General features: G+C 38.0%; 3 protein-coding genes across 4 annotated transcripts; 1 reads left to right on the forward strand and 2 right to left on the reverse strand.

Moving 5' to 3' along the window:
• The first annotated feature begins 174 nt into the window (after positions 1–174).
• Positions 175–2,258, forward strand: LOC116267786 (pentatricopeptide repeat-containing protein At2g02750). The gene has a single exon (XM_031649683.2). It carries the CDS (start codon positions 337–339, stop codon positions 2,230–2,232), a length of 1,896 nt encoding a protein of 631 aa, XP_031505543.1. The 5' UTR covers positions 175–336; the 3' UTR covers positions 2,233–2,258.
• On the reverse strand, positions 2,174–8,123 carry LOC116267787 (SNF1-related protein kinase regulatory subunit gamma-1-like). Its single transcript, XM_031649684.2, has 6 exons — positions 7,886–8,123; positions 6,373–6,537; positions 5,418–5,860; positions 4,740–5,006; positions 3,212–3,384; positions 2,174–2,679 (listed from the first exon to the last, which is right to left on the reverse strand). The coding sequence occupies exons 2-6, from the start codon at positions 6,533–6,535 to the stop codon at positions 2,391–2,393; spliced, it is 1,335 nt and encodes a 444-aa protein (XP_031505544.1). The 5' UTR covers positions 6,536–6,537; positions 7,886–8,123; the 3' UTR covers positions 2,174–2,390.
• A 1,219-nt stretch (positions 8,124–9,342) lies between these two features.
• On the reverse strand, positions 9,343–15,558 carry LOC116267643 (WRKY transcription factor 72A-like). 2 transcript variants are annotated; one of them, XM_031649507.2, is made up of 6 exons: positions 15,232–15,558; positions 15,052–15,138; positions 14,261–14,353; positions 10,977–11,510; positions 10,772–10,885; positions 9,343–10,645 (listed from the first exon to the last, which is right to left on the reverse strand). In XM_031649507.2, exons 1-6 carry the CDS (start codon positions 15,316–15,318, stop codon positions 9,662–9,664), a joined length of 1,899 nt encoding a protein of 632 aa, XP_031505367.1. In that variant the 5' UTR covers positions 15,319–15,558; the 3' UTR covers positions 9,343–9,661. The 2 variants fall into 2 exon arrangements, with proteins under 2 accessions (XP_031505367.1, XP_031505366.1); XM_031649506.2 differs by having other exon boundaries at positions 10,772–10,888.
• Positions 15,559–27,676: the final 12,118 nt, after the last annotated feature.

Genomic DNA, 27,676 nt, shown 5'->3' on the forward strand with positions numbered 1-27,676 from the left:
TCAACAATATTCTATATTTTACTTTAAATTTTCTTTACAAATTTTTAGAGTTTATTATATATCTCATACCTAAATTTTCTAAGATCACCATATCCATACTCACTTTACTATGCCCGTATCCAAACCCATGCCCATGTGAGTTTGGGTCACAGGTCTTACTCCATTGAAACTGCACTGAGAACCTGTACACGTCCATGCGTGTCAATGTTAACTCCTCCTTTGTTATAGATCATTCATCGTCCTTCTGAGAAATGGACAGTGTCCGATGGGCGGTCTATTATTGGAATGTACTGTTTAGAAGCTCCCTTTTCAAAGTCATAGAACCACGTCGAACAAATGAAGGCAATGAAGATGAACCGAAGAATGTCACTGAATCCCCTGAGAGTTCTGGTTTCCAAGGGACATTACAGAGAAGCTCTGTCCCTTTACGCTCACAGCGGTATCCAAAGCCCCCATGAGGCCTTCTCCTTCCCTTTTCTTCTGAAGGCCTGTGCGAAACTCCCCGCACTGTCAGATGGCCAGAAACTTCACGCCCACATCCTCAAGACTGGCTTCCACGACGCTTACACCACCACCTCTCTCATAAGCATGTATGCAGAGGTTGGGCTCATTTCCGACGCTCACCAAGTGCTCGACGAAACTTCCACACGGAGTCTCGAATGCTTCAATGCGCTCGTTTCCGGGCTCGTCCAAAATGGTTCTTTTGGAGACGCACTGCTCTCGTTCAAATGGATTCAGGGCAATGGCTTACAGCCCAATTCAGTCAGCATTGCAAGCTTGTTGCCCGCCTGCTCCAGGAAGGGGACTCGGCAACAAGGCCTGCAGCTTCATGCTTTCTCTGTAAAGTGTGGGTTCGAGCTAGATCTGTTTGTTGGTAGTGGGATTCTAACAATGTACGCGAACTTTGGAGACCTGAGTTCATCTGTCAGGATATTCAACTCAATCCCCGAGAAGAATGCAGTCTGTTACAACGCACTGCTGTCAGGATTCCTCCACGGTGGTTTCCCTCGGAAAGTGCTTGAAATCGTCCAACAAATGCAAAGAGATGGACAGACACCCAGCTCGGTGACATTGGTATCCCTGCTATCTGCATGTTCAGATCTTTCTGAACTTCAGTATGGCAAGCAAGCTCATTCTTATATAATGAGATCTAGCCATGGAATTGATTTATTAACAGGAACAGCACTTATAGATATGTATTCAAAATGTAGATCCTTGAGAGAGGCGCACCACATTTTCAAATCAATGCCTGAAAAGAGTTTATTCACCTGGAATGCTATGATATCGGCAACGTCACAATTAGGACATTATGAATCTGCGGTGGAACTTTTTCAACAGATGCAGACAACAGGATTGGAACCTGATGTCTCCACATGGAACTCGATCATTGGTGGACCTGCCAAACAGGGGCTCGGATTTGAAGCCTTGAGGCTGTTCAAAGAGATGCAGTTATCAGGTATAGAACCCAATGTTGTGTCTATGACAAGCATGTTAACAGTGTGTTCTAGTCTATCTGACCTTCAAAGAGGCAGGGAAATCCATGGATACATCATAAAGTCAGGCCTTCATGTGGATGTGTTCCTTGAGACTGCTCTGATTGACATGTATGCAAAATGTGGCTGGCATGCCCAAGCTCGGCGGGTTTTTGACGGTAGACATGGACATGGTGATACAGTTCTCTGGAATGCCATGATTGGTGCATATGGAAGAAATGGGGATTCTGGATCGGCATTAAAAATGTTGGACTGTATGGAGAAAGAAAATATTACACCCAACTCAGCTACATTTACATCTGTATTATCTGTCTGCAGCCACACAGGCTTGATTGACCGAGGATGGAAAATTTTCACCAGAATGAGAAAAAAATTCTTAATAGAACCATGCATTGAACACTATACATGTATGGTTGACCTCTTTAGCAGAGCTGGTAAGCTTGATGAGGCCAGACGTTTGCTAAAAGAGATGCCTATGTATCCTTCAGCATCCATGTTGGCTACTGTTCTTGGTGCTTGTAGCCGCCAACTTGATGCAGATCTAGGAGAAGAAATAGCTAGGGAACTATTACGATTGGAACCTGAAAACCCTGCGGCCTTTGTGGTATTATCAAACATATATGCTGAGCAGGAGCGATGGGTAGATGTGGAACGGCTAAGAGAACTGATGAGGAACAGGGGAATGAAGAAATCGCAAGCACTAAGTACCGTTTGTGAACCACTAATATCTACATCATGAAATTACAAATGTATTTTCTTTGTTCATTCCGTGAGATACATCAAAATTAATGAAGGTAGCACACAAGATGATAATAGTACACAATGAGAAGTAAAAAAAAAATAAAGGCATAAAAAGATGATTCAGTATGTTTCATGCAAAGCATGTGTACAATATGACTATTTATTTAGCATTTCCTTCACAGCGAACCCCAGATAATTATCAAAGTGGTTTGGTGGTTCGTAAATAAAGCACGAGATAACATCACGAAGTGTCACCACACCAGTAACCTCATCCTCATCATTGACCACATAAACCCTGTGTATGTGCCGGGTTGCTAAGGTTTCTATTACACTCCCAAGGGTTGTGTCGACCCTGCATGTAACTGCGGGCTTCATTGCAGCATTGGCTCCCTCTGTCTCAGTGATTGAAGCGATAGTGTCCATGAAATCTGTGACTGTCAGTTGCCTGCAGCAAAAATCCAAAAAGAAAAGAAAAGCCAAGAAATAAAATTTCAGACAAGAAGTCAACGCATAAAAGAAAGTTGAGCACCGAAACATGGTGTTGAGAATAATCTGAGTAACACTGAACCAAAAGCCAATGAAACAACAACGTTCTCCGCTACTGGCACTTTGCATAGATAACCAGAGCACATAGCATCATCCCAGGCTGCTTCAGACAAGTAATCTAAGGTAATCAACATGTGCCCCATGCTGGGGACCATCTAGTTTCAGGTTCCACAGTAGGTAATCGTGTTATGAACATGCCAGATAACTCTTACCTGGTTCTGTTCAATTAATGAACATTACCATTTGAACCTTTACCTACCTTCTGCAGTGCCCAAATCCACACTAGTTTTACCAAAGGCAAGCGTAATAGTTGAAGAAATAGAATCATAGAGCTTATAAGTTATAACACAACCATGAAGCTGATCATCTAACCAAACACGAGCAGAAAAAACAAAATTAACCAAATTTGAAGAGGTCACAATCAAAGGTACCTGAAGTTAGAGAAAACCCCAGCTCTAAGAAGCAGGAACCTGATGTCTCGGATGCTTATATTACCAATAATCTTCTTACTGGATCCATCTAAAACTGGCACTCCACCAATTTCGTTATCTTTCATAAGCTTGAAAGCTTCCAAAATTAGCTCATCTCCCTTGACACTAATAACCTGATTGCCACATGCACCACTTTATCATATCACAATCAATTCCATGCGATGCTTTATTTCCAGAAGATAAAGATTAGTGTAAATTAAAAAAACATTTCTGCAAGAGGCAATAATATGCAGTAGCACACTGTGACTTTCTCTCTCCTGACCTCCCTGCTATTAAAATCACATTTCATAAGAAAGAGGGAGAAGAAAGACAGACTAAGAAGTCATGGTTGTCAAGATTGGGGTAGTTTGAGATCTAGTGGATATATATATATATAAAACAGTCACAAATATCGTTGATAATTTCAAGTATTCAAGATAATGTAGCCAAAAATTTAAGCAAGAAAAGGGAATTTATCACAGAATTTTGAAATTATAACCAATTTCAATTTCGTAGAAACTGTGGTAATATCAATATTTTCACATTATTTTCCTAAGAATTAAAAAAAAAACATTTTAAACATTTTCTTAACAACCTAATCACTATTTTAAAGTTTAAACTTTCATCACTGTTTTTGTAACAAAATCTATAAAAAAACTCATATCTCATAATCTTTTCCATTATGCTTACTTTTTGCTTTTTGAATTCTCGAGATTTTCCAATTAACAACTGAGAAAAACCCTACTGCCAAAAACCTAAAAGCTATATTTGTAACTGTGATTTGCCTATCTGTCTATTCATAGATACAAGCATGTGTATACACACACAACCACACACACACACACATATCTGTATATGATTTGGGGACTCAAATGCTAAATTATTGATGGTTTTTTGTGCTTTAAAAACCCGTGCACCACAACTGAACCACTATAGAGTCGGCTCCTCTAAAAGTCAATCACGTAAAACCTCTTATATATATATATATATATATATAAGAGTTTCCGTTTAATATTTCAGAAAAACTTCACTGCTAAGAACCTGAGAACAATATTTGTATATATATATATATATATATATATATTAAACAGAAACTCTGTTTCTCTTGGAAAAATTCAAAACTTTGAGAAACTTTTAAAAACATGGGGAAAAAAAATGCAATGTTTTCATTTTGATGTTTTTTCCAAAATATCATGATTTCTTTTTCCATGTTGGTTTTTCCTTCATTCGTTTTCACACACTGTTTGGCTTAAGTGGCTATACATATATAGGCACTTAGAACAAAACAGCTGGTGAGCACCACTTGTTAAAAACGGGAGAGAAAAGAAGAGTGACTTTCAGGCCTACAAAGTTCAAGTGCATGAACGGCGACATTCTAACAATCAAGTGAGATACTGATTGAATAAGTGCAGTCCAGCAGATACATAAGAAAAAAAAACTGGCATAACAAAAAGGCATTACCCTGTGCAGTTAGAGAAGGTGTCCATACCTCATCAGAGGGCATGAATGGAAGTCCGAAATCAGAAAGTGACTGTCCAGAGATGGAATCAAACCAATCCCTTCCTCTGCATCCTCGTAGGCCCTGGACTACAGCAGACTGAGTAATGAAGTTTCTTACAAAGGGTTTGCCAGTTTCAATCACAGGAACACTCCTCAGTCTATACTTTGAGAGTAAAAGCAAAACAGTCAACATGGAACTGTCTAATGCAACTGGAAGAAAGGGAGCCCAGCGGAACGACTTGATAATTGATTGTACCTAGATCAGATAAGAAGAGAAAAGAACAAAACATAAGCAAAGATTGTAAGGGTGAAGCAGTGATTCATCATAAAACAGAGTACAGTTTAAGCCTGCCACAAATGGTCAATATTGCCTCGCGCTCTTTGCAACTGCGTGGATCCTTAATGACACTCAATGGAACTAGTTTACACTGAGCAATCAATATTTTGAAATATATTCCAATTTACAGACCAAAAACTTGAGCCCTCAATCTAGAGAATCAAGTTTCTACATGAACAAGATGTTCATAGTTCTCTGAAAACTTTCCCTTGAGTCTCTTTTCCTAAGTCCCATTAGCATTCCCTAGAGGCTGTGATCAACTAATAAATCTTACAGTGCGATATTACTTGTTTAGCTATGAAATTTAGTATGAGGATGAATCATACTTACAGTGGCTGACTTAAATGGTTCTTCCTGAACGATTACTTTGTAAAAGTCCTCTCCCAGCTGACCAGCTGCAGTAGGGGCATCCTTTCCTGCTCCCCTTTCTGCAACCATGCCTCCAGCAACGGCTGCTCCAACAGCAGCAACAGTAAGCCCAGCTACTGCCACTGGACCAGTTGCACCCAAGGCCAGAGCCCCAATAGCACCAAGTGCACCTACACCAACACCAGCAGCAGTAGCTGATCCAGCAGACAAAGCAACAGCAGCAATCTCTGCATTCTCTAACACCCAAAGAATGATTGCAGAATAATCTATAATTCCTAGGTAGCGATCCCTCCAGTCTAGACTCGTTCCAGCATCTGGATTCCTTACAGGAGCAGACATGATATTTTGTTCTGAGAGAATTTTCACAGCTTCTACAATTGGTGTGTCTGCTGGAATTTCAATCACTGCACCATGAGAGAGCATGTCAGTACAATCACCCAAAAAAAAAAAAAGAAACCTGCTTGCTTCCATGTACCATGAGCTAGATCTCGTAATCATTAAAAAAAAAAAAGTTAATTTGAACATTAGAGCTTGAACTATAATATAAGTAAAACAAGAACAGAAAGGTATTCTCATAAAAAGAAAATTCAAAAGAATGCAAAAAAAATTTGCTAATGTCACAGCTTTTTAAGCTGCAGATGTTAAAAATGAAAAAGCCACACTCTCATGACTTATGAGAGAGCTCTTTTTTCTGCATTTTCCACATTATACGTACTCAAACTATAGATATTCAAATTTACTGCAAACAGGGGCAGATAAACAGGGTAAAACATCAAAAGCTGCAGGCACATGTTATTGGGCATTAGTAATCACTTAAAGAAGAATAATCTCAGAGAAAACTTTGATGAAGGACAAAGCTCTTGACGAAATGTTGCTACAGAAGAATAGATTCAAGGCAAAAAGGAAAAAAGAAAACCTTTCCCCCCTGGCACTTGGGGGAATGATGAAACTGGAATATTAGCAAATGCATTTGTCAAGGCTTCCTGCAGTGTAAACGGCAGCTTTTTTCGTGACTGTATCTTCTCAAAGTAAGCATCACAGCCCGGTGTTTTTGGAGTCTCTGGAGCTTTGTCTGCCATAACTAGCAAGCAAAATAGTGCACATTATCAACTAACTATAATTGAATGACAGATCAAAATTGATATGGCACAATTAAGAGCATCTAGTAATTAAGCAGGATTGCAAATGGAACCCCAGCAGGAATTTGATTATTTACTGAGTTGATTCAGACAAATCTAGAAAAGCAAAATTTGCGAGTGATTGGCCTCTTTATAACAGCATTTTTGAACGTTATTCAATAGCAATCATTACATAGAAAAATACACCTTAGTCACCCACAAACTGTTATTTACTATTGCAGAAGGACAAAAACTACCAGCACTATCTAGACATCCCTGATGCTGCCTTTCTTGTTCACAATCATCAACATTCTCCTAGATTCCACTCAAAGCTGAAAAAATGTTTTAACATAAATAAATGACCATCAGCATGCTGGTTTTATAATTTCCTTTTGTGCACTGTTATACAAGAAAATCTGGGCTAAGTGCAAAACTACATTCTGTTCCATACTGCAATTTCCCGTCTGGACATGGATACATTCAAGAACCATGGAAAACAACATAAAGTATAAGAAAATGAGAAATACCAATGTGTCATTCTCAATTCAAAAAAAAGGCACTTCATTTCATACTGCCACTGCTATTCAACAAGCACCAAGAAAACGGTCATGTATTTCTCTCCTCAGGAGGATCATTTACTGCACTGCACTAAGAAATGCCGGTATCCTCAATATATAAAAGCAATGTTAGCCAGATCGGTCGACAAAAGTGACATCCAAAATGCACTCAATTATCAAGAAACCATTACAAGAACTAAGAATTCATCCTCTCCAGCAAACCAGATCTATAAATCTCATAGTCTTGCAATTCTTTCTCAAAGTGTTTGACCACATTCACCCTTCTAAATCCTCAACAGGACAAAAGGAAAGGAAAAACAGCAAAATGAGTCACAGAATACGAACAAGCTCAGGCATTCTGCGCAAAAAGGCGGACTACAAGCAGAAAAAAAAAACACAAAATTTCAAATTCTGAAACGCCGGGACGATCCATCAAAGTTGCAAAACTCCATGATCACGATAACAGAAAAAAAATATCATTAATTATGTAAAAAATCCAGAAATATAAGGAAAATATGAATCCTTAAACCGAGAAGAAACGCTAATGCCGGATAACGCACATAATGCGAGAAGACAAGAAAACAAAATTTCACGCCACTAGTCCTTCTTTAACAAAGTAAAGAATTACACGGAAAGGAGGGAAAAAAGCGCATAGAATTTCAACTGCAGGAAAAGAAAACATAACGCCGTAGAAATTACACAAACAAGTAAGAAGAACGAATGGGGAGAGGAAAAACGAAGGCAAAAATGATACCTCCGAAGATCTGTTGACAGCGAGAGAAGAGAACAATCCGAATATAGAGAAGAAGAACCACCAACCGGAGATCAATAAGTCCCTCGCTTCCCAAACGCGAGATTTTCGAAACTTCCCTCCCCCAAGGCCCCCCAGCTCTTTGGTAAAGAAGGACGGAGTCCTTAGACCCAGTTCGAACTTCACTACAAATCCGAGGGAGGCACGTGCCGGACGGCGACAAGGGGGGAGCCAAACGTACACGCGTCGACCTTCAAGAAGAAGCACGTGTGGGAGTTGCAGAACTTCATGCGGAACCTCTGCAAGCGGGCTGTTGCTGTTCATCGGGCTTGGTTTCGGATTTCGGACCTTGATCCTTCTCATCAATCCAGACCCGAGCTAGAAGGTTTGGTAATTCGCTCAAAAAAACTTGACGATAAACGAGTCCAGTTCTAGTTGTACGGAGTCGACTCGTTCATGCCTGACTCGACTCACAAACCGGTACTCTATATAATATTATCAAATCGGTTTCACAAGTTTCACGAGTTAAACAAGTTAATGCTTATATGAGTTAACACTAAAAGAGTTAATATCTAAACGAATTAAATGGGTTCAACGAGTCGAGTTCGAGCTCGATTTTGTATACTCAAGTAGCGCTCGAGCTTGTTATATGGAGCTTAACTCGAGTTGGCCAAACTCAAGCTCAACTCGGCTCGTGTGCAGCCCTAAGCATAGCCAATTACCAAGCTCATAGTTTGGACCCAAGCCTTGGCCAAGTCTAGGCTCATGACCGAGTCTAGGTTCTTCCATTCAAGCTCGGGCCAAGACGAGCTAAACAAGTTTCAATTTTATCGGATGTCTCTCAAGAGCAAGTCTTTTTCAGGTCAAAGAAGGACCAGGCCGACCCGCAATTATGGATTTTTTTTTAATGGAGTGGGTACTCCATAAAAGTATTGATCCAATTTAAATAACTAATGAGTTGAGGTGGTTAAAAGGAAATTGACACCGTTGGTTTGAGATTGAATAACCAATTCAGATCAAACACGATTTGAATCCAATTGGATTTTCGGCATCTAGGGTTTCTTCTCTCGTTTATTTTTCAAAGAATTATTTGCCTATACCAGACCAATTTTTTTTTAGTTATATAGATGCCTCAAAATTATTTGCTTGTATGTTTTTAGCAAAAAAAAATTGGTTCCACTACCATTATACAGAGCCATTAATGCTGCGTCAATTTCTTGGTCCGGAAGCCATTCGAGTATAAATGGAATCATTCCGTTTATATATCATTATAATTGGAATAATGTTATCTGGCAGCATTCTATTTTTTCTCACTTATTTGCACAAAAAATCTGAACAAATCTCTCTCTCTCTCTCTCTCTCTCTCTCTCTCTATATATATATATATATATATATATATATATATATATATATATATATATATATATATATATATATATATATATATGATGTTGCCTTCATTTAAAAGTCTTGCTTGACTAGCTATTTGCTTGCTTGCAATGAACGAAAAGGACACCAACCACTCAACCAGTCACCGTTCAAAACGTAAAAATATTTCACGCCAACTTCTCCTTGATCGCTTTTCCTTCCCTCCCTTTTGCTCCACCTTTCTTTATTCAAACCTTCTGTCTGATATATCAACGTTACATGTCTCATATGAAAACACTCGGTCTTTGTCAATTACGTATTCAATCTTTGTCTATTATCCCTGCCTTGTTTGCCTTCCCACCACCTTCCTATCCTGTAAGATCGATGGCTGGCTGGCTTTCTCGTGTGGCATCAACTACTGGGTTCTCTATTGACATCAGCAACAGGCGAGGCAGAAGAGAAAGCAATGGGTGGTGGTGCCGGAAACAACAAGCTTCTCTCTTTCTGCCCACTCCCACTTGCACCGGTAGAAGAAGTCCTATTCAGGAACCCAGGCCCACAACCTGCTCCACCTGCTCCTCCCGATGAATAGGAGCTATTGACTATGGAGGAAGAGAAATGATCACCCCACTTCAAAGTCTGAATCCCATTGTCCCCGCCGCTCTGTGCCTGCGCTCCGCCGCCGACAATCGACGTGATTGCAGCCGCCAATGCCGACCGGAAGCTTGGGTCCGACGCTATCACCTTTGTGGCAGCTGCAATTGTGTCGGATAAGTTCTGTTGAGAAGATGATGATGATGATGCTGTCACTGCCGCCGGCGGCACCGTTGCCGCCGACGTATTCGACTTCTGGAGGTAGGTTTGGTAGAAATGTTGATCATGTGGTGCCCTTGATAAGACTGGGGACAAAACAGGACTCTTGCTGTAATGGTGGGAAGAACCATAGTTGAAGTAGCTGGGGCCTGTATTCATGCTAGTATTGTTCCATGATGAAGTGGAAGCAGTTTGATCATTTGAAAAGTTGAAAGTCGAGACCCCCATTCCAGAAGAGTACCTAGTGCTTGAGGAGAAAGTAGATGGCAGCCTACTGAATTGGGGAGTTGAGGATGTGGAGGTGAGGTCCAGTGTGATTGTTGGGTAAGATGGGGACGATGATGAGACAGTGGTGCTCGACAGGTAGAAAGGTCTTGATCTTGAATTGTCAGACAAGTCGAACATCAGTCCGGCCGACGTAGAAGTTCCGGTGCCGGAGGGAGCGGCGGAGCCTGACATGAGCATTGAAGCAGCTGCAGAGGTGGTGGATGCCATGGCTGTGGCTTGGAGTGGTAAAGGGTGGTTGTGGGATCCTTCATATGTGGTTATGAGTATGGACATGTCTTCAGCACATCTTTGCACCTAAAAGGATCATCAATTAGCCAGAATTAACTTTAAATATACATAGAAAACACAAATTAAATTGTAATGAACATAAAAAAAATTGATTAATTCACTTTTATTGAATGATAAATTAATATTATATACCTGCTTCCTTACTGGACATGCTGGTGCTACTGTGCACCTGTAGTAGGCTCTTGGGCATGGGTTGCCTTTAGCTATCTTCTGCCCATATTTTCTCCATTGGCATCCATCTTGCATCTGCTGACACAAATTAAGCAACAATTCCATGAGATAACTTAACAAAGTGTGATCATTCATATGATCATGAGCGCGGGGTTTCGAGACTAACCGTCGGTGCATCGCACCTAGCCCGGACCGAAACCCGGGCTTTCTTGGCATGGGCTGGCTGTGAAACATCTTCTTCTGCAACTCTAGAAGCTTTCACCAGCTTGGTTGGTGGCCACCCTTCCGCCACCTGATCTTCCTCTTTGGCTTCCTCACTGCTATTCTCTGGGCTCTCCTCAAACCTGCAGCCAAGCCCAAGGCTCAACCCACTGTTCAGGCTGTGATCACGAACTTCACCACCCTTCTTGCTACTGCTTTTGCTGCCGTTGGCCTTCTCCTCTTTCTTGTGCATTGCGGCCGAGCTATTCCCGAGGCTCAGGGAAACCAACTCTGCCTCTTCAGTTTCGTGGTCGGAGCTGGTCATGGCGGCCGTCCCCTCTAGTGGCTTTTTGCGGCTGTCTTCTTGCTGGATGATCTCGAAGAAATGCGTCTGCAATGCTTGGTAATCTTTCATTATGCGTGACAAGATGATCTTCAGCCTCTCGTTCTCTTCCTTCACTTCCCCCATCTCAGCTTTAGTGGATTCAAGTTGCTCCGCCTGCATAAATATATAGACATATATGTATTAGCCAATCTACATATATCCTGTGATAACAAGCAAAGAGTAAATTCATAACATGCAAACGGGTGTTTGGATGACACCCAAAACCAACTTTTTTTCAAGAAAAAAATGGTTTTCCTTCCAAATTGTCATTTTAGGCGTGTTTGGATTACACCAAAAATGGGTTTTGTCAAAACTCATTTTTGAAAAATCTTGTTTTTCAAAAAGGTGTGAATAACCTGACACCCACAAGGTTATTCACAAACAAAATGTGTTCCTATCTTATTACCCAAATATAAAAACAAAATGTGTCATGCAAACTCAACTTAAGAGTTTTCATCTCGAGATCAACCACTTGGTCCATCTGACAAGGTGGCTAGTTGTCTTAAAAAAAAGGGGGTTTTTATCGATGCTAGAAAAATGTCAATAAAAATAAGCAAAATATCAATAAAAAAGTTTTACTCATGTTTTCTTATAAGACTTTGAAGTATGTGAGTTCACATAGATCAAAAGTTCAGATCAAGAGAAGTTCAATATCCTGCTTTGAGTCTTTCTGCATGGTCTGTGAGTGTGTCGAGCTGCATACAACAACCTAGTGCACGTGTAGTGGGGCCGTTTGGGAAAAGGGGTAATCTGTTAGTGTTTCATGAATCTATTCTAAATATTAAGTGACATTCACAAATTGTTTCTACTGCAAAATTTTCATCTTTGTTACTTTTTATTTTCATTCTTACAAGGGTTTTTTTTTCACAAACTGAGGATATTTTCTGTCATTCGGCCTAACATAATGGTGGTGCATTACTGTTTATAACAATGGTGTGCGTTGGGGGCCGAACACACTGTTCAAGTGTTGCACCCTCAAAGGAAAGGGTACATCACTTTGGGTGGTGGGCCATCACAAAATTAATTTTTCATTTCCCATTTTATCCTTGATGAGGGCAATTTTTTTTTTCATTTGTTCTCACTTTTCCTTTGGATTTGAAGTAAGGCTTTGTAGACTTTTCAGGCACCTTAACAGTTTGCTTGTGTTCTGACCAAACACAAATAACCCAGTTTCACCTAAATTGCTATGCAATGGATGTCCATGTCTTGTTAAATGGGGCCCAAGTCCAAGTCAGCTTTCGGATCCAATAGGTTGGATAGCCTCTAATACGCCTGGTGGACCATCCAGAGAAGTCCAAGTCCGATCTCAGTCTTACTTTTGCAGAATGTCATCATCTGCAAATGTCCAAGACCCAGAAAAATTACAGGCGTCTTTTTACGTAAGCGAGAGGGAATCTCACTACCTAAGTGAGAGGCAAAAGCTTTCCCAACTTCCTCTTACCCTAGGGTCCAGACCTACGTCATGACCTAGTTGGTCCTATGATACACTTTCAATTCAAGTGTCATGCATGTTACCGTTTATAGTTCAAACACAGAATATATGAGAATCGAACTAAGGATGCATTGTTAACATGTCACTGAATCTGACCAGCTATGTCACATCCCTAGAGGCAAGTCCAAGTGTATTTGCATGTCCATGTTAAATGTGGAGCATCCGTTCCAAGCAAACAAGGTACTCTCTTTCGAGGCTGCATTTGTCCATCTCTTTCCTAGAACACTAGCACGTTCTGTTCCCCATATTTCAGGAACGTTGATATCAAAGATTGTCTAATTGTAATAGTCTTTGGAAGAAACGAGTTATCTTGGGAAGCCCAAGAGTCCAAAAGGCCTAACCACCATGATTTCTATGGAATTAGAAACTCCAACACTTTAATGTCCAATTCATCAATTACGTGTACAATAGTTAGATGATATTGTAACATTGTTTATTACTTTATTGCAACATTAATGCCCTTTGGGACTTTTTCACTTGCGGTTTAGAAAAGTAGCGTCGTCTACCGCAATCAAACTAACAACCAAACTTTTACTCAAACCTTAACCCAACCAACTACATTACGACCCTCAGCTCTGAATCGAGTTGAGAATTGCACTTACCCTAGGTGGTGAAGCAACCCCTTACTTCATTTTCGGTGTAACTTAAATTGGCCAAATATTTCAATAATTTCTATTATATTGGTACTAGAGTCAATTGATATAGCTTTTCCAAGATTTCCCAGAATTTGGTGGGTTGCAGATGTATATTTTGACATAAAATCTGCAGTCTTCTTTTCTTCTTCGTTTATTTTCATTCAATGTGGACATAAATCTACATTCGCCATAGATCCATAATATTCAAAAGGTGGAAAAATGTTAGGCGCGTTTGTGTGCATGGTCACAGATATCGGCGCATTTTTTGGAAGTGCACCATCACGAGATTTTGAAAGGACGATGCATTGCCGAGAAAAAAGACACGCACTATATATTTTTCACACTTCAACTTGTTCAGAAAAAAATCATCATATATATATATATATATATATATATATATATATATATAATTCGTAATTTTTATTTATGAATGATACATATAAAATGTATATTCTAAAAAAATAAAATATCCTAAGGTTTTCTTCAGCAAAGACTTCCCAAGATGACATATTCCGCGCGCTAAATTAAGACGGGGGAAGAAAAACTTGTCAACTTGATTATTTCTTTTCTGTTAACATTAAAACAAAGTCATGTTAATTTCTTGGTATATATTAATGAACATCAATGACAAATTCATTTTCACATATAAATCTCCACTCTCTATTTCCATGAAATGATGATGACAGAGCTCTTGAAATTTTGGTACTAATCAACAGTTAGAAAATCAAGAAATTCACCTTATCAATTTGGACAAATTCTTTCTGCGGGTTATCTGAAGATGTCTTCCTATTGCCTTCATGGCCGCCTGTCTTTTCACTACCCTTTGGAATCTAGTTGTCAGTAACACATGAGGAATAGAAAAAATCAGGAACATACAAGGTTGAGGAAAAGGAGAGAGATAAACTATACAATAAATATGAAGCACAAAATCTGTTAGCATCTCAGAAATATAAAAAATGGAGATATGGATTGAGACAAGTCATATTATATTGCAAGTGATCACATGGTTCAGTACGAGCAAAGTTTTTTCAGCCATTCAATTGAAACTTTGTGAAGATAATGTCGAAAATTATGGATGAAATTTCTGGCAAATCTTCTAAGCCATAGAGTTGACCTCATTTGTCTCATGAACTGCGAAACTGGTTGTTAAATTTTTCGTGGAACTAATTTAATGTTGTATGGTTCAAAAGCAGATAAGAAACATGAAAAGGTATCTAATGGGTTCTTGTAATTGCATCGTCAACATCAAGAAAGCGAATGATATTGGATATTTGCAGAAGTTTTACAGTAAGGAATCGCTTCCGCCACGGTGGTCGGTTTAAGAGATCGTCAGCCAAATGGATAATGGCCACGGAAAACGACTGGCTCTTCAATTCAAGAATCATCTCTGAGTTGCTTAACAATGACATTAATGGCGACATGACAAGGAAGACAGCAAGCAATAATAACATATAATGAGAAAAAGAAGAAGAAGAAGAAGAAGAAGATCTGCATATACTTTGAGCTGCTTCTTATCAATAATGCTTACCGGATTGCTGTTGGCTGAGTCTTTCCTGTTAGGAGAAGAACTTCTCAGGCTTTCACCTCCCATAACCAACTTTTCTTCAAGTTCAACCTGAGAAAATCAATAGAAGAAAAGGAAAATAATAGATTCTTTTGTTCAATACGGATTAAAAGAAAAATGAGGTTACAAAGAAGCATGTTCTACCTTTCCGATCTCTTCGGCCTCTTTCTTGGTCTCCGGGTTCTTCTCTTCAAGAAGAGAAGGCGTCTTCAGCAATAGATCCATAGCCATATCTATGACACCCGTCGGCTGCTACTTCTTCTTCCTGTTTCTCCTTCGGCTGCTACTCTGCTTTGTTTCTTCACGCTTTCTTTCTTATTCAATTATTTATAGGAGCAGATGAGCAGCAGTCTGACCTGCTGTGTTGATGAGAAAAACCAGGTGAGAACTTCAAACCTTTACTTTCTTAATTAAATGGGGGAAGTTCCGCCGTTGAAAGTTCTAAAAGATGAAAGAACTTCAAACAATCAGTGCCTGGCTCCTCATCTTTGTCAACCATGGGAAAACGCAAGTCTGAATATATATATATCTGAGCACTTCAAGCCGCAGTCCCCGGTTCCAATCTCTCTCTTCTGCTTTCTTGAGGGCAGTTTACCCGTGTAAACTTGGTCTAACTTCAAATAAGCGTACCCTTGGTTGTCAAAATTATTAAGAAAAAATTCAACTATGCTTAGCTCAGTAAATTGCTTCTTCGATGACTAAAGTGCCATTCTCTCTCTCTCACTATATATATATATATATATATATACATTCATTTCTGAGCCTAACAGCTCGTGGTTGAAATCTGTGGATCCCAAGGTCTATCCCTCCCAACCACGTCAACCCCACTCTTTGGAAAGAAACACAATATATATATATATATATATATATATATATATACTTACTGTTCTTCTAGGATGTTAGATATCATCCGATGGCTAAAACTAAAACCTTGTCACTAAAAATAGTCACTACATTGACGCTAAGAATGGTTTATAATCTAACGGTTTATTGTGGTTTTACCAATGATATATATATATATATATATATATATATATATATATATATATATAATAACTTTGACTATATAGGTAAAGTCACATGGCTCACTCACGAAGATTGTCTGATCTAATGCACAATTAAGAACAATTAAGAAAAAAACAAAGAAAAAAATGCATGAATTAATAGTAAATGATGAAAATATCCATAACTTTTTTTTCATTGTTTTTCTTTTGATCACCTTTTAAATAAAATAATAGTGTCAAGTACCAGCTACCTGACCAGATCGGACCTGAAAAGACCGGCCAGATTCGGCATGCTAAGTTTTTAATATTATTTTATTTTATTAACAATATATATATAATTATCAAAAATATATTTTATATTTAATTTTTTTTTAACAGGGCCGAACCCAAGCTCGGGTTAGACATCGGGCCAGGTTTCAAACCCAACTCTTATCGGGTCAGTCGGATGCCTCGGCCTAATTGTCAACAAACATTGGCTTGTTTATGAGATTCTGGTCAAAATGAAATCATCCTAAAAATCCTCAAGGGCGTTAAGCAACCATTTCTTATTCCAAATTCTAAAGCATCAAAGAAAAAAATGATTTATCAATGTGCAAGTTGAAGCACAGTATAGCATTGAGGCACCAAAAAAAGCCATGTATACTAAGGAACAAAGGGTTTGGTGGAAGCTTCGTCTCTCTTCTAATTGGTAGGATGAAATACTTATCCAAAATTCATCTTCAAAAAAACTGCTTAGGACAAAAACAAAGGTTTAAATTACCCAGTCATCTTAGTGGCCCACTTGATTAAAAGATGCCGCATACTGACTTTGACTATCGGGAGGCAAAAATAAAGTTCAAAATTAGCTGGGGAAACATGAATTACATATTGTCAAAGTTGAATATAACACTAAATGACTACTTGCCAGAATCGTATGGGTAGAAATTTTGGATCTTTAAGAAGATTGAGGACCCAAAATGACTCCATGCCCTAGGCAGTTAAATTGATCACTGCTTTAAATATCACCCTTTTAAGTTAGGGCTGGGCATCGGGCCCGGTACCCGGTGACCGACCAGATCAGGCCCTGGTTCGGGCCCAAAAATACCGGCCCGAGCCAGCAAGACAGTGCCCAATTCGGTCCAATACTTTTTTAATATTATTTTAATATATATATTATTATTAAAAATATATTTCATTTTAAAATTACTATTTTATATTTTAAAAAATATTTTCTTATTTTAACTAGGTCGAAATAGACCTAGCTAGAGCTCGGGTTTCATGCTGTTGGGCTGGGGCCGGGCCAAGGCTCAAGTTTTGGCCTGCGAGCCGGCCTGAGCACGACTTTTATTGGGCCTGGCCGACCCCATGCTCAGGCCTACTTTAAGTTGTTTCCAATTCTCCTTATCATTTTTATTATCTTTTTTTAAAGTTTTCCCATCCAAAGTGCTCCCCTTAGACAAATCTAGAAATTCAACCATCCATCAAGTTTCAACCCCAACCTTAATTTGACTTAGCAGCGCCCTCTTACATCAATGAGAAAAAGAAATTAGAATTCCAAAACCAAGAAAAAGAATTGACTTGGCTTAGTGGTGACACCATCATGATATATATATATCTAAACTGATTTTTTTTAAAAAAAGATGTAACGTGTTAGCCAATTATTAATTAAATTATACCACAATTCACCTGGCTGAATGGCTAGTAAGTTTGAAGTCATTAAAGTTGAAAATGTTCAGAACTAAATTACTAATGGGAGGTCAAAGGATTAAAGTGAGGATGTCAATCGATCGGATTTGAATAAGATACTCTAGCATATCCACATTTCAGATATCTATATATTTGGGATTTGAATTTGTATCTGAATTCAAATAAAGAAAAATTTAATACCGTATCCAAATCTGAATTTTAGATTAACATCCAAATCCAATTTTTAAACCGAACCCAAACCATATGATCCATATTGAGTATAAGGATATTTCTTTAAAACAATATCCAATCCAAACCAAACCTGAACCCAGTGGATATTTACTTAAAACTAGATACAATAGAATGTCATTTCTTATATCTGCATCTGATCAAAATTCTTAATTGGATGTTGAAATTTGTTTTCATATTTTATTTTTGAATGCAGTTCAAATGGATATCCGATTCAGATCAGATATATTGACATCCTTAGATTAGAACAGTGAAAGGATCGACCCTTTGAGGGAGTAGGAATCAGGAACCATTCAAAGGTTTCACATCTAAAAACGAAGACAATTAGCAGAAAATTTGTTTCAGGTTATGAGTTGAGTCCAATTTAGAAAAGAAAAAGCCTAGTGTGTATATATATATATATATATATATATATATATATATATATATATATATATATATATATATATATATATATATATATATATATATATTCCTTTTTGGTGAATGATTTGGAATAGTATGGGCATTTTGGTCATTTCATTTGGAATAGGGTAGACTCTTATTATTTAATGTCTAAAAATTGCTCGGAGAAGGTCCCCTTTGATGGCCAATTCTACGTAAGGTTATACAATTAGACGAGACAATTTAGTCTTCGAATAGAGAAAAACAAGAAAAAATGACTATTCACAGGAGGTGAAATCACTCCTTTTCTCTCGTTTTCAAGGTATAAGGCTGCTTATGGTGGTCGTATGATATACTTTTTCACTAGAGTGTCACACATATCACCGTTTGCCGTTCAAAAGAATAGCATCCATATGAGGACGCATCGTAATCAGCACGACAAGCCAACCAACCAACTACACTTTACCCCTATGACCTTAAAAAGAAATAATGAAAAAAGAAAAAAAAAACCTAAAAGTGAGTCATGAATGGGCAAACTGGGTCCATAGAAACCTAATTTAATAATACTTGGGTCGTGGTGATGAGCTTTTCAACTCCATTGTCAACGCTCATGAAAAGACCTCCCCAACGCACGAGCCTGATTTCAAAGGGCAACCCTTCCTTTGTCATCACGCCACGCTCTCCCCTCACGTATAATAAATATATGTACGTATTCTCATTATATACTAAACGACTGGCAAATGAACACATATGAATAATTTTTTGGAAAATTTATTCACAGATATACAGTTGTGTTGGTGTATACGTGTGAATTAAACTGATTGTGGCGTGTAAATATGTATATATATTGATGTATGTGATATTCACGTGGATGCAGTACATCCACGAAAGGGCACAACTATATACTATATAGGAGAGAACATTATGGTCAAAATGATAATTAATGTATTTTAGCATACAGAACCATAGGCTTATAGATATATGTATATATGGTCAATGACATGGGCGAACCCAACATGTAAATGAGAAAAAATTGTCTTAAGATGTCATTATAAAAATAAATATTTTTTGTAGCACCATGTAGGCAATTGCCTACACATGCCTCCACTCTTGGTCAAAGACATGTATGTATATATTCATAACTACAAATGCTCAAATCTCATGCGTAGGCATCATGGTTGTTTGAAGGAAACATAACAATATATGTGTTTTGGGAGACAACTTATCATTATCAACATATAACACGCCTGTATATAAGGAACATAATTACCTTATGTTTCTAAAAATAAAAACATGTTATAAGACAATGAGGAAAAACTTTTACTAACATTTCCATAATTCTTTCAATCTTGAATTGTACTTTAAATGTTTAACCCTGATTCTCTTTTAGCAGTATAAAAAGTTGACACCCTTAACATTCAAAATAGAAACTGGCCGCTTATGAAACCCCACGCTGTTATGCCAATCCCCTTGGGGGTGTTTGACACTTTCTTCAACTTTACCATACGATACATTATGGCTAGCAATGCCCAACAAAAACCAATTCTGTAAATGAAGTATACTTTTTAGGGGCATAGACATACCAACAAGACCTAGACATGCAACTATTCCACCATAGATGCTTTCTCATCATTTCCCACATACTACTTATAAATAATATATGTCTTCCTCTTTCATTGCAGACCTAAAATGTATGTTCTAAAAACACTTTATTTTTGCTTTTAAAAACAAGACCTGGTCATGTTTAGTGCTTAGTTATTAAATTAATTTACAAACAATGTCCATAATCACAATGAAACAAGAGCATAATTAAACATGTTTGAAAAATACAATATTCTTCTTATCAAACACTCTACCGCCATCGCATAATAAAAAACAATTGACACACAGTGCTAGAACTCCACGATCCACATGATAAAAACTCAACACAATAAAGCCAAATGTTCCATCTTATCATAAGCCTTGGACACATCCAGCTGCACGCAAAAAATAGAATTTTTGCTCTTCGGGGTCGTTTGGTAGTGGAGACATTTTGTGAATGTCGCATGAATCTATTTAAAAGATTAAGACAGATTCACCGGATACTAAAATTATTTTTTCATGAATCTGCTCCAATTTTTTGAACACATTTATAAAACACGTATAAAGTGTCTCTGTTGTCAAACTACCTCGTGTTGGATTGTTGTTCCTTAAAAAAAAAGCCCTCGTATAGTGTGGTCGTCTGAGCTTATTTACTATTTTTCAACCTTGACGCTTTCTTTAGATAATGCCAATTGTAAGATCCTGACCCTTCAACATTGGTGAAAAGAACGAAAGGACTGCACATTTTCTACATGCAAAGCTAAGATGTAAATGCATGTAACCGGGCAAATTAAATCAAATTTCGCATTACATATAATAATCACAAACATGTACGCCCTTTCACAAAAGAGTGACCTTTTCTATTTAAAGAAATGTATATGAAAGAACATTATTATCTCCTAAATATACTTGTTGGACGCACCATCACAACTATCTCTTCTTTCTTTGCATTGAATGTAGACAAAATAATACGCGACTAACTAAATTGTTTGAATTTCAGTTATTATCCAGTTACGGATATCAACATATTCATATTTGAAAATATAGTAAATGAAAGTGCACGTTGGCAGCGCGCATGAACATATTCACCTGAAAAGATATATATATATATATATATATATATATATATATATATATATATATATATATATATATATATATATATATATATATATATATATATATATATATATAAAATCTAAAAAAATCGGAATCTTGACAAGGAGAATACCCTTAAGCCATAAAACTGGCGTAAGGGGAGACGCTTTATAATATATAATTTTATTTTTCAGGTGAATATATCCTCTACAGACGTGAAATTTCATTTATTCATTTTATATTGAGAACACAGTTTTCAGATGAAAATGTGGGTACAGCCTGAAAGGAGACAACGAAAGTCAAGCCCTCCTGTATAGGGTACGGGTTGTGAGTGATTCATTCATTTGAATAAGAGCGGTCGTCTTATCTCTTTTAATTTCTTTTAATTTAAATAAATAAACTTTCGATCGGTCTCCCCTCTTTCTTAGTTTTGCATGTTTGTACTTGCAAAGCCAAAAATAGCCCTTTCCCTTCATGTTTCCATGAGGTTGGAGAATATTCCTCATATGGAAAACATTCCAACTAAAACTCTAAGGCCTTGATTTTGGGTGGGACATGAATAAAAATGAGGATGAAAAACATTATAGAATGTTAAGAGGTTATTTGGTAATAGAAACAATAACGACTGCTACATCAATTCATCCTAAAGATTATGACAAATTCATGAAACACTGTAAACGGTGTTTTATGCGTCATATGCACCAATCTTTAGGGCAAATTTATGAAACAGTTTATTACTACTCTCATTACCGAACGACCATTGAGGTCACTTTTTTCGATGGAACATGATACAAAAGTGAGAGTAGGTGAGAAAAACGTTATATTTTAAGAAGAGTGCACATAATGGGAATGAAATTAAGTTTCATGACTGCCAAAGTTTCTCTTGTGAAAGATCTCATGTATGCGAAGGTGAAGGAAATTTTCACATAGCTTCTCCCTCTTTATCTCTAAGGTTGTGTTTGCTTCACCGCAGATCTGAGATTCATTGATTTAAGGTCAGACCTTTCCCATACCTTAAATATATGGCTTTTAACATCTAGCATAGATTTAAAACTCATAGTATTGTGATCTTCAGTTTGTTTAGATTGAAGAACTTTCAAAACGCACCTTTTTATGCAATTTCGGATATAAGATCCAATACAATCAAACACAACCTAAAAGATTTCAAATGAGAGCTTAAGGCCTTAATTTTCCACCTACAGGGTCAGCACCAACTAATCAAGTACACACACGTACGTCAGTAGTGGGACATGTATTCTTGAGCACAACGGGGAGCATGCAGGCTGACCACAAGTTGCTGAGTCACAAGCACATCTACCTAAGGTCAACTTTCATAACATATATTACAAAGTTATTTTGTTCCCCATATTTTAAGCAACCCGCTCTTATTATTATTATTATTATTATTATTATTATTATTAAGAATATATATATATATATATATATATTCTTATTGTTCTTGTCAAAGAAACAATGTGGCATTATTTTGATTTCCTTGATGTGGTGGAAACAATGCCAATTTGGGGGCATTCCAAATTGTGAAGTAGAGATGAAGGACAAGTTGCAAGTAGAACAGAGATTGGTCAATGCATAAAATAAGCATTGAACTTAGTTTTTGTGATTGGGATGTGGGATCCTTTTTCTGACTGTTACAAGCAACATTGGGTCTTCAATGGTTAATAGAGATGGCATTTGAACTCCCCTAGATGAAGACTAGATTTCTAACTGGAGTCAACTATGGATCACATTCTTTAAGGAACGAACAAATTTCAGCAAATAAAAAAGAAGAAAAAAATTGCAGGGAAGCTTGTTATCTGGGCAGGTCAAATTATTATTTAATCATCCGATATGGATATTAAATAAACTTTAATTAGTTGTTTATATCACGAGATTAAGCCCTTGTAAAAATTGGATTCGAAGGTGCCCATCATTAGGTAAGCAGGAGGACTATTTCATCCTACCAACCAACAAGAGGGCTAAAGCCCCCACCCTTTCTGTCATCTCCTCTAGGGGACCTGTCCTGGTTTTTTGTATCTTAGAGTGATGTTCTCTATGTTTCAACTTGCATATTGGTCCCGCTTTTTGCAATACGTACATTAGTTGAAAAATATTTTCAAATATCAAATTAAAACCTGATCTGTCTCCGTGAAAATTTAAATGGGATTTAAAACTAATACGAGATCCAAACTCTATCTGAAGTATCCAAGCAAAGGTTTAACACCAATACCCAAATCCAACCAGGGTTGCAATATTCGGTTCATATCTGGTTTGAGGATCTTGTTAGTTTCAAGTATACTGAATCCAGTTCCGGTCTGAGATCCAATCCCTTGGCCACCATCATCCCTACTGTAAGCACCATCTCGGATCTAAAATAGCTAAAAAAATCCAGAATGCCAAGACTGATCCTACCCATTGGCGACGATTCACCCATTTGAAGTCAAGGAACTTAAAATTTTCAGAACGTGATGTAGCATATATTTGCTGATGCAGCAAGAAATTCGACCTGAAATCTATTTTATCAAATTAATTAAGGAAATAGAGTCATGCCTAAGACCCACACGGGAGATCCCCACTTTGCTATTTTATTTTCTCAAATGATCTGATCAAAGATAAGAAGAGGGGTTTTAAACTATGGATTCAAATATTGAAAATTTGTTGTTTCTGAGATCACATACTTGGGCAGTCAGATAGAGTCTCTTTCTCTCTCTCTCTCTCTCTCTTTCCCTCCCTCTCTCAAACAGGTGTAGCATAGCTGGTCAGGTTGGAGGCATGAGATGAGGGTTTCTTTCGGTTGATTCCTGTGGGCACTACTCTTCTTTTTGGTGTTTTCTCTCTCTTTCTCTCTCTAACATGCAATCAAATATGCATGTGCACGCAAAGCTACTTACATGCATTCACTTGTGTATTTGTTTGTATGCATGAGGAGGTATTTGTACCTGGAAGTACGTATCATTTGCTTAGGATGCGACTCTTGTGCTTGTGCTCATCTGCACATACGTATAAATACCGTCTGCGTATGTGTGTGCACTCTCCCCTGCATGTGCATGAGTCATATACACGTGTGTGTGCATGTGTATGCTTGCCTATGGCTGTGTGTGTGCATGCACGCATGCATGAGTGTAGGCACGTGCATCTGTGTAAGCATGCAGGCATTGGTGTGATTGGTATGGGTTAACATATAACCTTCTAGGTCTTTTTATTTGAAATATGGTAATATGTTATTAGTAAATTTTGTGGCGTCTAACTTTATACATGACCTAAAAGTTTATGGAGGAAGAGATACCCGGAAGAAGCCAAAGTCCCTCACCTTTTCCTCCTGTTTCTTGGGTCTAAGGTTGTTTCGGGACCTCGGTACATAGTAGAAATCTTATGACATCTAGCATGTATGATAGGTCAAAGCACGACTGCGCCTCTCACTTGACAGTACTCGGCCTGGTTTTGACCCATCATACATAGTAGTTGTCATGAACATTCAATGTGAAGGCATGCCCTGAGGTTTTACTTAGAAGCAAATGGTGAAAGAGGGAGTAGTTAACTGATCCCCATGTTTGGTCAACTTCATTAATGAAAAGGAGGAAAAGGAAGAAGAAAACGCCATTGACATGAATTTGAAAGGAAGAAGATGCTTCATTATTGAGTCTCCATTTGACCTGATCTTTATGTGTCTTTTTATGTCGACTGATATCCCTCCATTGCATCCTTTCAAGTCAAAAGCTGAAGCCATACGATAAGTGATCCACGAAGGGAGGTACATGGAACATAACATTTTGACAAACAAGATTTGGTAGCTTGGTATTATTTATTAGAAGGTTCGTCAGCAATGGCATAATTAATCTATAAATTGGACAATTAGAGGAAGTAGTGATGTGGGCATGATGAATTAAGCACTCAAGCATCAATCTGGCACGTTAATATTGAAATTCTTGACTGCCAAGATGACATGATCCATGATGTTGATCGTTCCCAAGTCAACCCTGTTCACATGAGCCCACTTGAGCCATCCATCTAAGGATGACTCATGGTCTTCATAAACCATGGGTGTGGTGAATATTTTTTTGAAGAATTCAACTCATATATGCAACATGTTTTAGGTATATACTATAATTTCTAGCATGCACATGTGTGTGCTTGCGTGTGTGTGTGTGTGTATGTGTATGTGTGTGTATGTGTGTGTGTCTGTGTGTGAGAGAGAGAGAGAGAGACTAAGGGAAGACTAAGCGCCCTTCAAAAGTCAGTGGTTGTAATTAAAAGGTGATGCATGGCTTGACAACTGCCCAGGCTTGATAATCCATACCCACCAAAGAACTCAGACCAGGTCAATCATTTCCAAGTCGATCTATTTATCCAGTATGTGATCGGACATAAACAAACTGAAGTGGATGCATGTGATTTGGATTGCCAATTTGGCCTGATGTCATGCGAAGGTTTTTGTCGTTTCTAGCTATACAGTATCTGATGCCAATGTATCTCAATTGAATTATCTGTTTCAGACCTCTATCTCTCTCTCTCTCTCTCTCTCTCTGTATGTAACACCTTGATTATCTTCAATAAAGAAAATGAGCAATACACACACACAGATATATATATATATATATATATATATATATATATATATATATATATAAAGTTGGTAAAGACCAGACACCCAGGTCAGGGATAAAAACAAGACCCATTGATTTTGATTTTCAAAGTGTTGTTCTTGCAAACTAACCCTATTGATATGGTCTTAATGGGTTGATGCAAAATATATACTAAGTTCATTTAGACTCTAATTGTGTTTTTATAATAAGAAAAAATGAACAACTCCTAAGGCATGATAATAAAAAAGCGTCATTTTTCATAAAAACAACTTGAATCAAAGCCTGTTTTATTCTTTATAAATATAATAAGATGTTTATATTGTATTTAAAATAGTTTTTGAACAGAAAAACAATGGGTCTGGTTTTTGTCAACATCTCTCTCTCTCTCTCTCTCTCTCTCTCTCTCTCTCTCTCTCTCTTTGTTTGTGCAGGTGCACCTTTGAAAAGAGTGTGTTTTGTGCAGTAATGAATCCAGTTCCTTGAAACTTCATATCTTATATTTTTATGGAGTTGGCCAAACAACAGCTCTATTCACCTAGCTAGAAGATTGAATCTAAGACTTCTATCTTGAACTATTATGCTTATATGTAATTGGTTCCATAATTTATCTTAAACTATTAAATTTCAAAGTTGGTTGTGCTAATCACCAATCAGAGTCGGTTTTGCTAGCTTCTCAGATCTTACCGTATATCGCACCAAGGCCTGGCTTAACCCACATTTGGGTCACTCTGCCTTAACCTAGCCAAGTAGACCTAGTTTGCAATGAAACCAGGTCAGAGTTAAGTGAGTCCAACTTAATCAGATATTGGGCAATGTGAATCCTTGCCTAACCCATGTATTGATCATGAGAGTATTTAGAACTCACTTGAGCTTCCCTTCTTAATTTTATATCACACCATTATTGTTCTTTGTACTACTTCCTGCCATAACAAGGAGTGTCTCTCTGGGAAATGTTAACTGCTCTCACATCTTGGGCAGTATCAAATTGTGCCTTCACACAAAATGGTTTCTATGAGGATTCTGCCATACTCATTTTCTGCAGTGAGCTAGGCCTAGGTACATGCGGATTGCCGCCGTAACCCAACCCAAAGCTCTGATAACTGCCAACCTGATCCAGAAATCCCCATAATATCTCTTCATCCCTGTTCTCCAGATTAAATTTCATCCTTTTCCGTTCCCTCGCTCTCACAGTCTCACACATTCTGACCACCACTGCTTTCCAGGAAGGGCAGAAGATGGATCCAAAGAAGCTTCACTCTTTGAGGTTGCGTTTGATTCTTCACTGAGCTCAGTTCCAAGGGAATCTCAAATTCATGGTAGCTGAAAACCACAACTGCATCAAACCGTGGATTTCACTCTCGGGAGCAGAAAAAAGAAGTTTTTCGAAAACTGTAGGTTTCGGCATCCACTCTTAACATGGATTTCCAATCCACACTTTAATGTAAAAAAGCATGGATTTGAATCTGGGGAAAAGGATGAGGGTCTCGGACTTGAGAACAGCAGATCTGAAATCCTCGGTAATCAAACGTAATCTAAGGGATTTGAAACCCTCTCAAAAGCACTGTACTGAATATCATGGAGAACTCTCATATGGAAAACTCTCGTATGGAAACCAGTTAGCCTCCCTGGATCCAACTAAGCTCTACCCATTGAAAGCGAAGAACAGATTTCTCATCTTTGGCAGGATACGAAGACTGGGTTTCAGTCTTCCTAACAGACGCAATGCATTCCAGAGACAGGAAGAGACTAGTACCATCCTACATTACCTCGATTTTAACAACCCCGCTCTCTGAATTTCATTCTAAATGCACATGGCCTCGGGTTTTACATCAAACCTTTTTACAATGTAAACAAAGAGCAAAGAGATGGTCTGATTTTTGTAAACCGTGAATTTCATTGTGGATCTCTCGCCAAGTTAGTAGAGAAATGCGACATCGGATCCACGGATTTAAGATTGTTGCAGAGTCTCAAGATTGCGTATTTGCTGGGGGTCTGGTGGCTTTGGGAGTGAAACAAACGAGCAACAAG

Source organism: Nymphaea colorata, chromosome 14, assembly GCF_008831285.2.
Source record: "Nymphaea colorata isolate Beijing-Zhang1983 chromosome 14, ASM883128v2, whole genome shotgun sequence".
Lineage (NCBI taxonomy): Eukaryota > Viridiplantae > Streptophyta > Magnoliopsida > Nymphaeales > Nymphaeaceae > Nymphaea > Nymphaea colorata.

Bases quoted from the DNA above. Each gene is read 5' to 3' on its own strand.
- LOC116267786 (XM_031649683.2), top strand. From the start codon at position 337: ATGAAGGCAATGAAGATGAACCGAAGAATGTCACTGAATCCCCTGAGA.
- LOC116267643 (XM_031649506.2), bottom strand. From the start codon at position 15,318: ATGGCTATGGATCTATTGCTGAAGACGCCTTCTCTTCTTGAAGAGAAG. The intron at 11,511-14,260 runs GTGAATTTCTTG...ATATTTATGCAG, and splicing joins AATTTGTCCAAATTGATAAG to GCGGAGCAACTTGAATCCAC. The intron at 10,889-10,976 runs GTTAGTCTCGAA...AATTTGTGTCAG, and splicing joins CTAGGTGCGATGCACCGACG to CAGATGCAAGATGGATGCCA.
- LOC116267787 (XM_031649684.2), bottom strand. From the start codon at position 6,535: ATGGCAGACAAAGCTCCAGAGACTCCAAAAACACCGGGCTGTGATGCT. The intron at 5,861-6,372 runs GTTTTCTTTTTT...CTCATGGTGCAG, and splicing joins CCAAGTGCCAGGGGGGAAAG to TGATTGAAATTCCAGCAGAC. The intron at 3,385-4,739 runs GTATGGACACCT...TGTGGCAATCAG, and splicing joins CATTCATGCCCTCTGATGAG to GTTATTAGTGTCAAGGGAGA.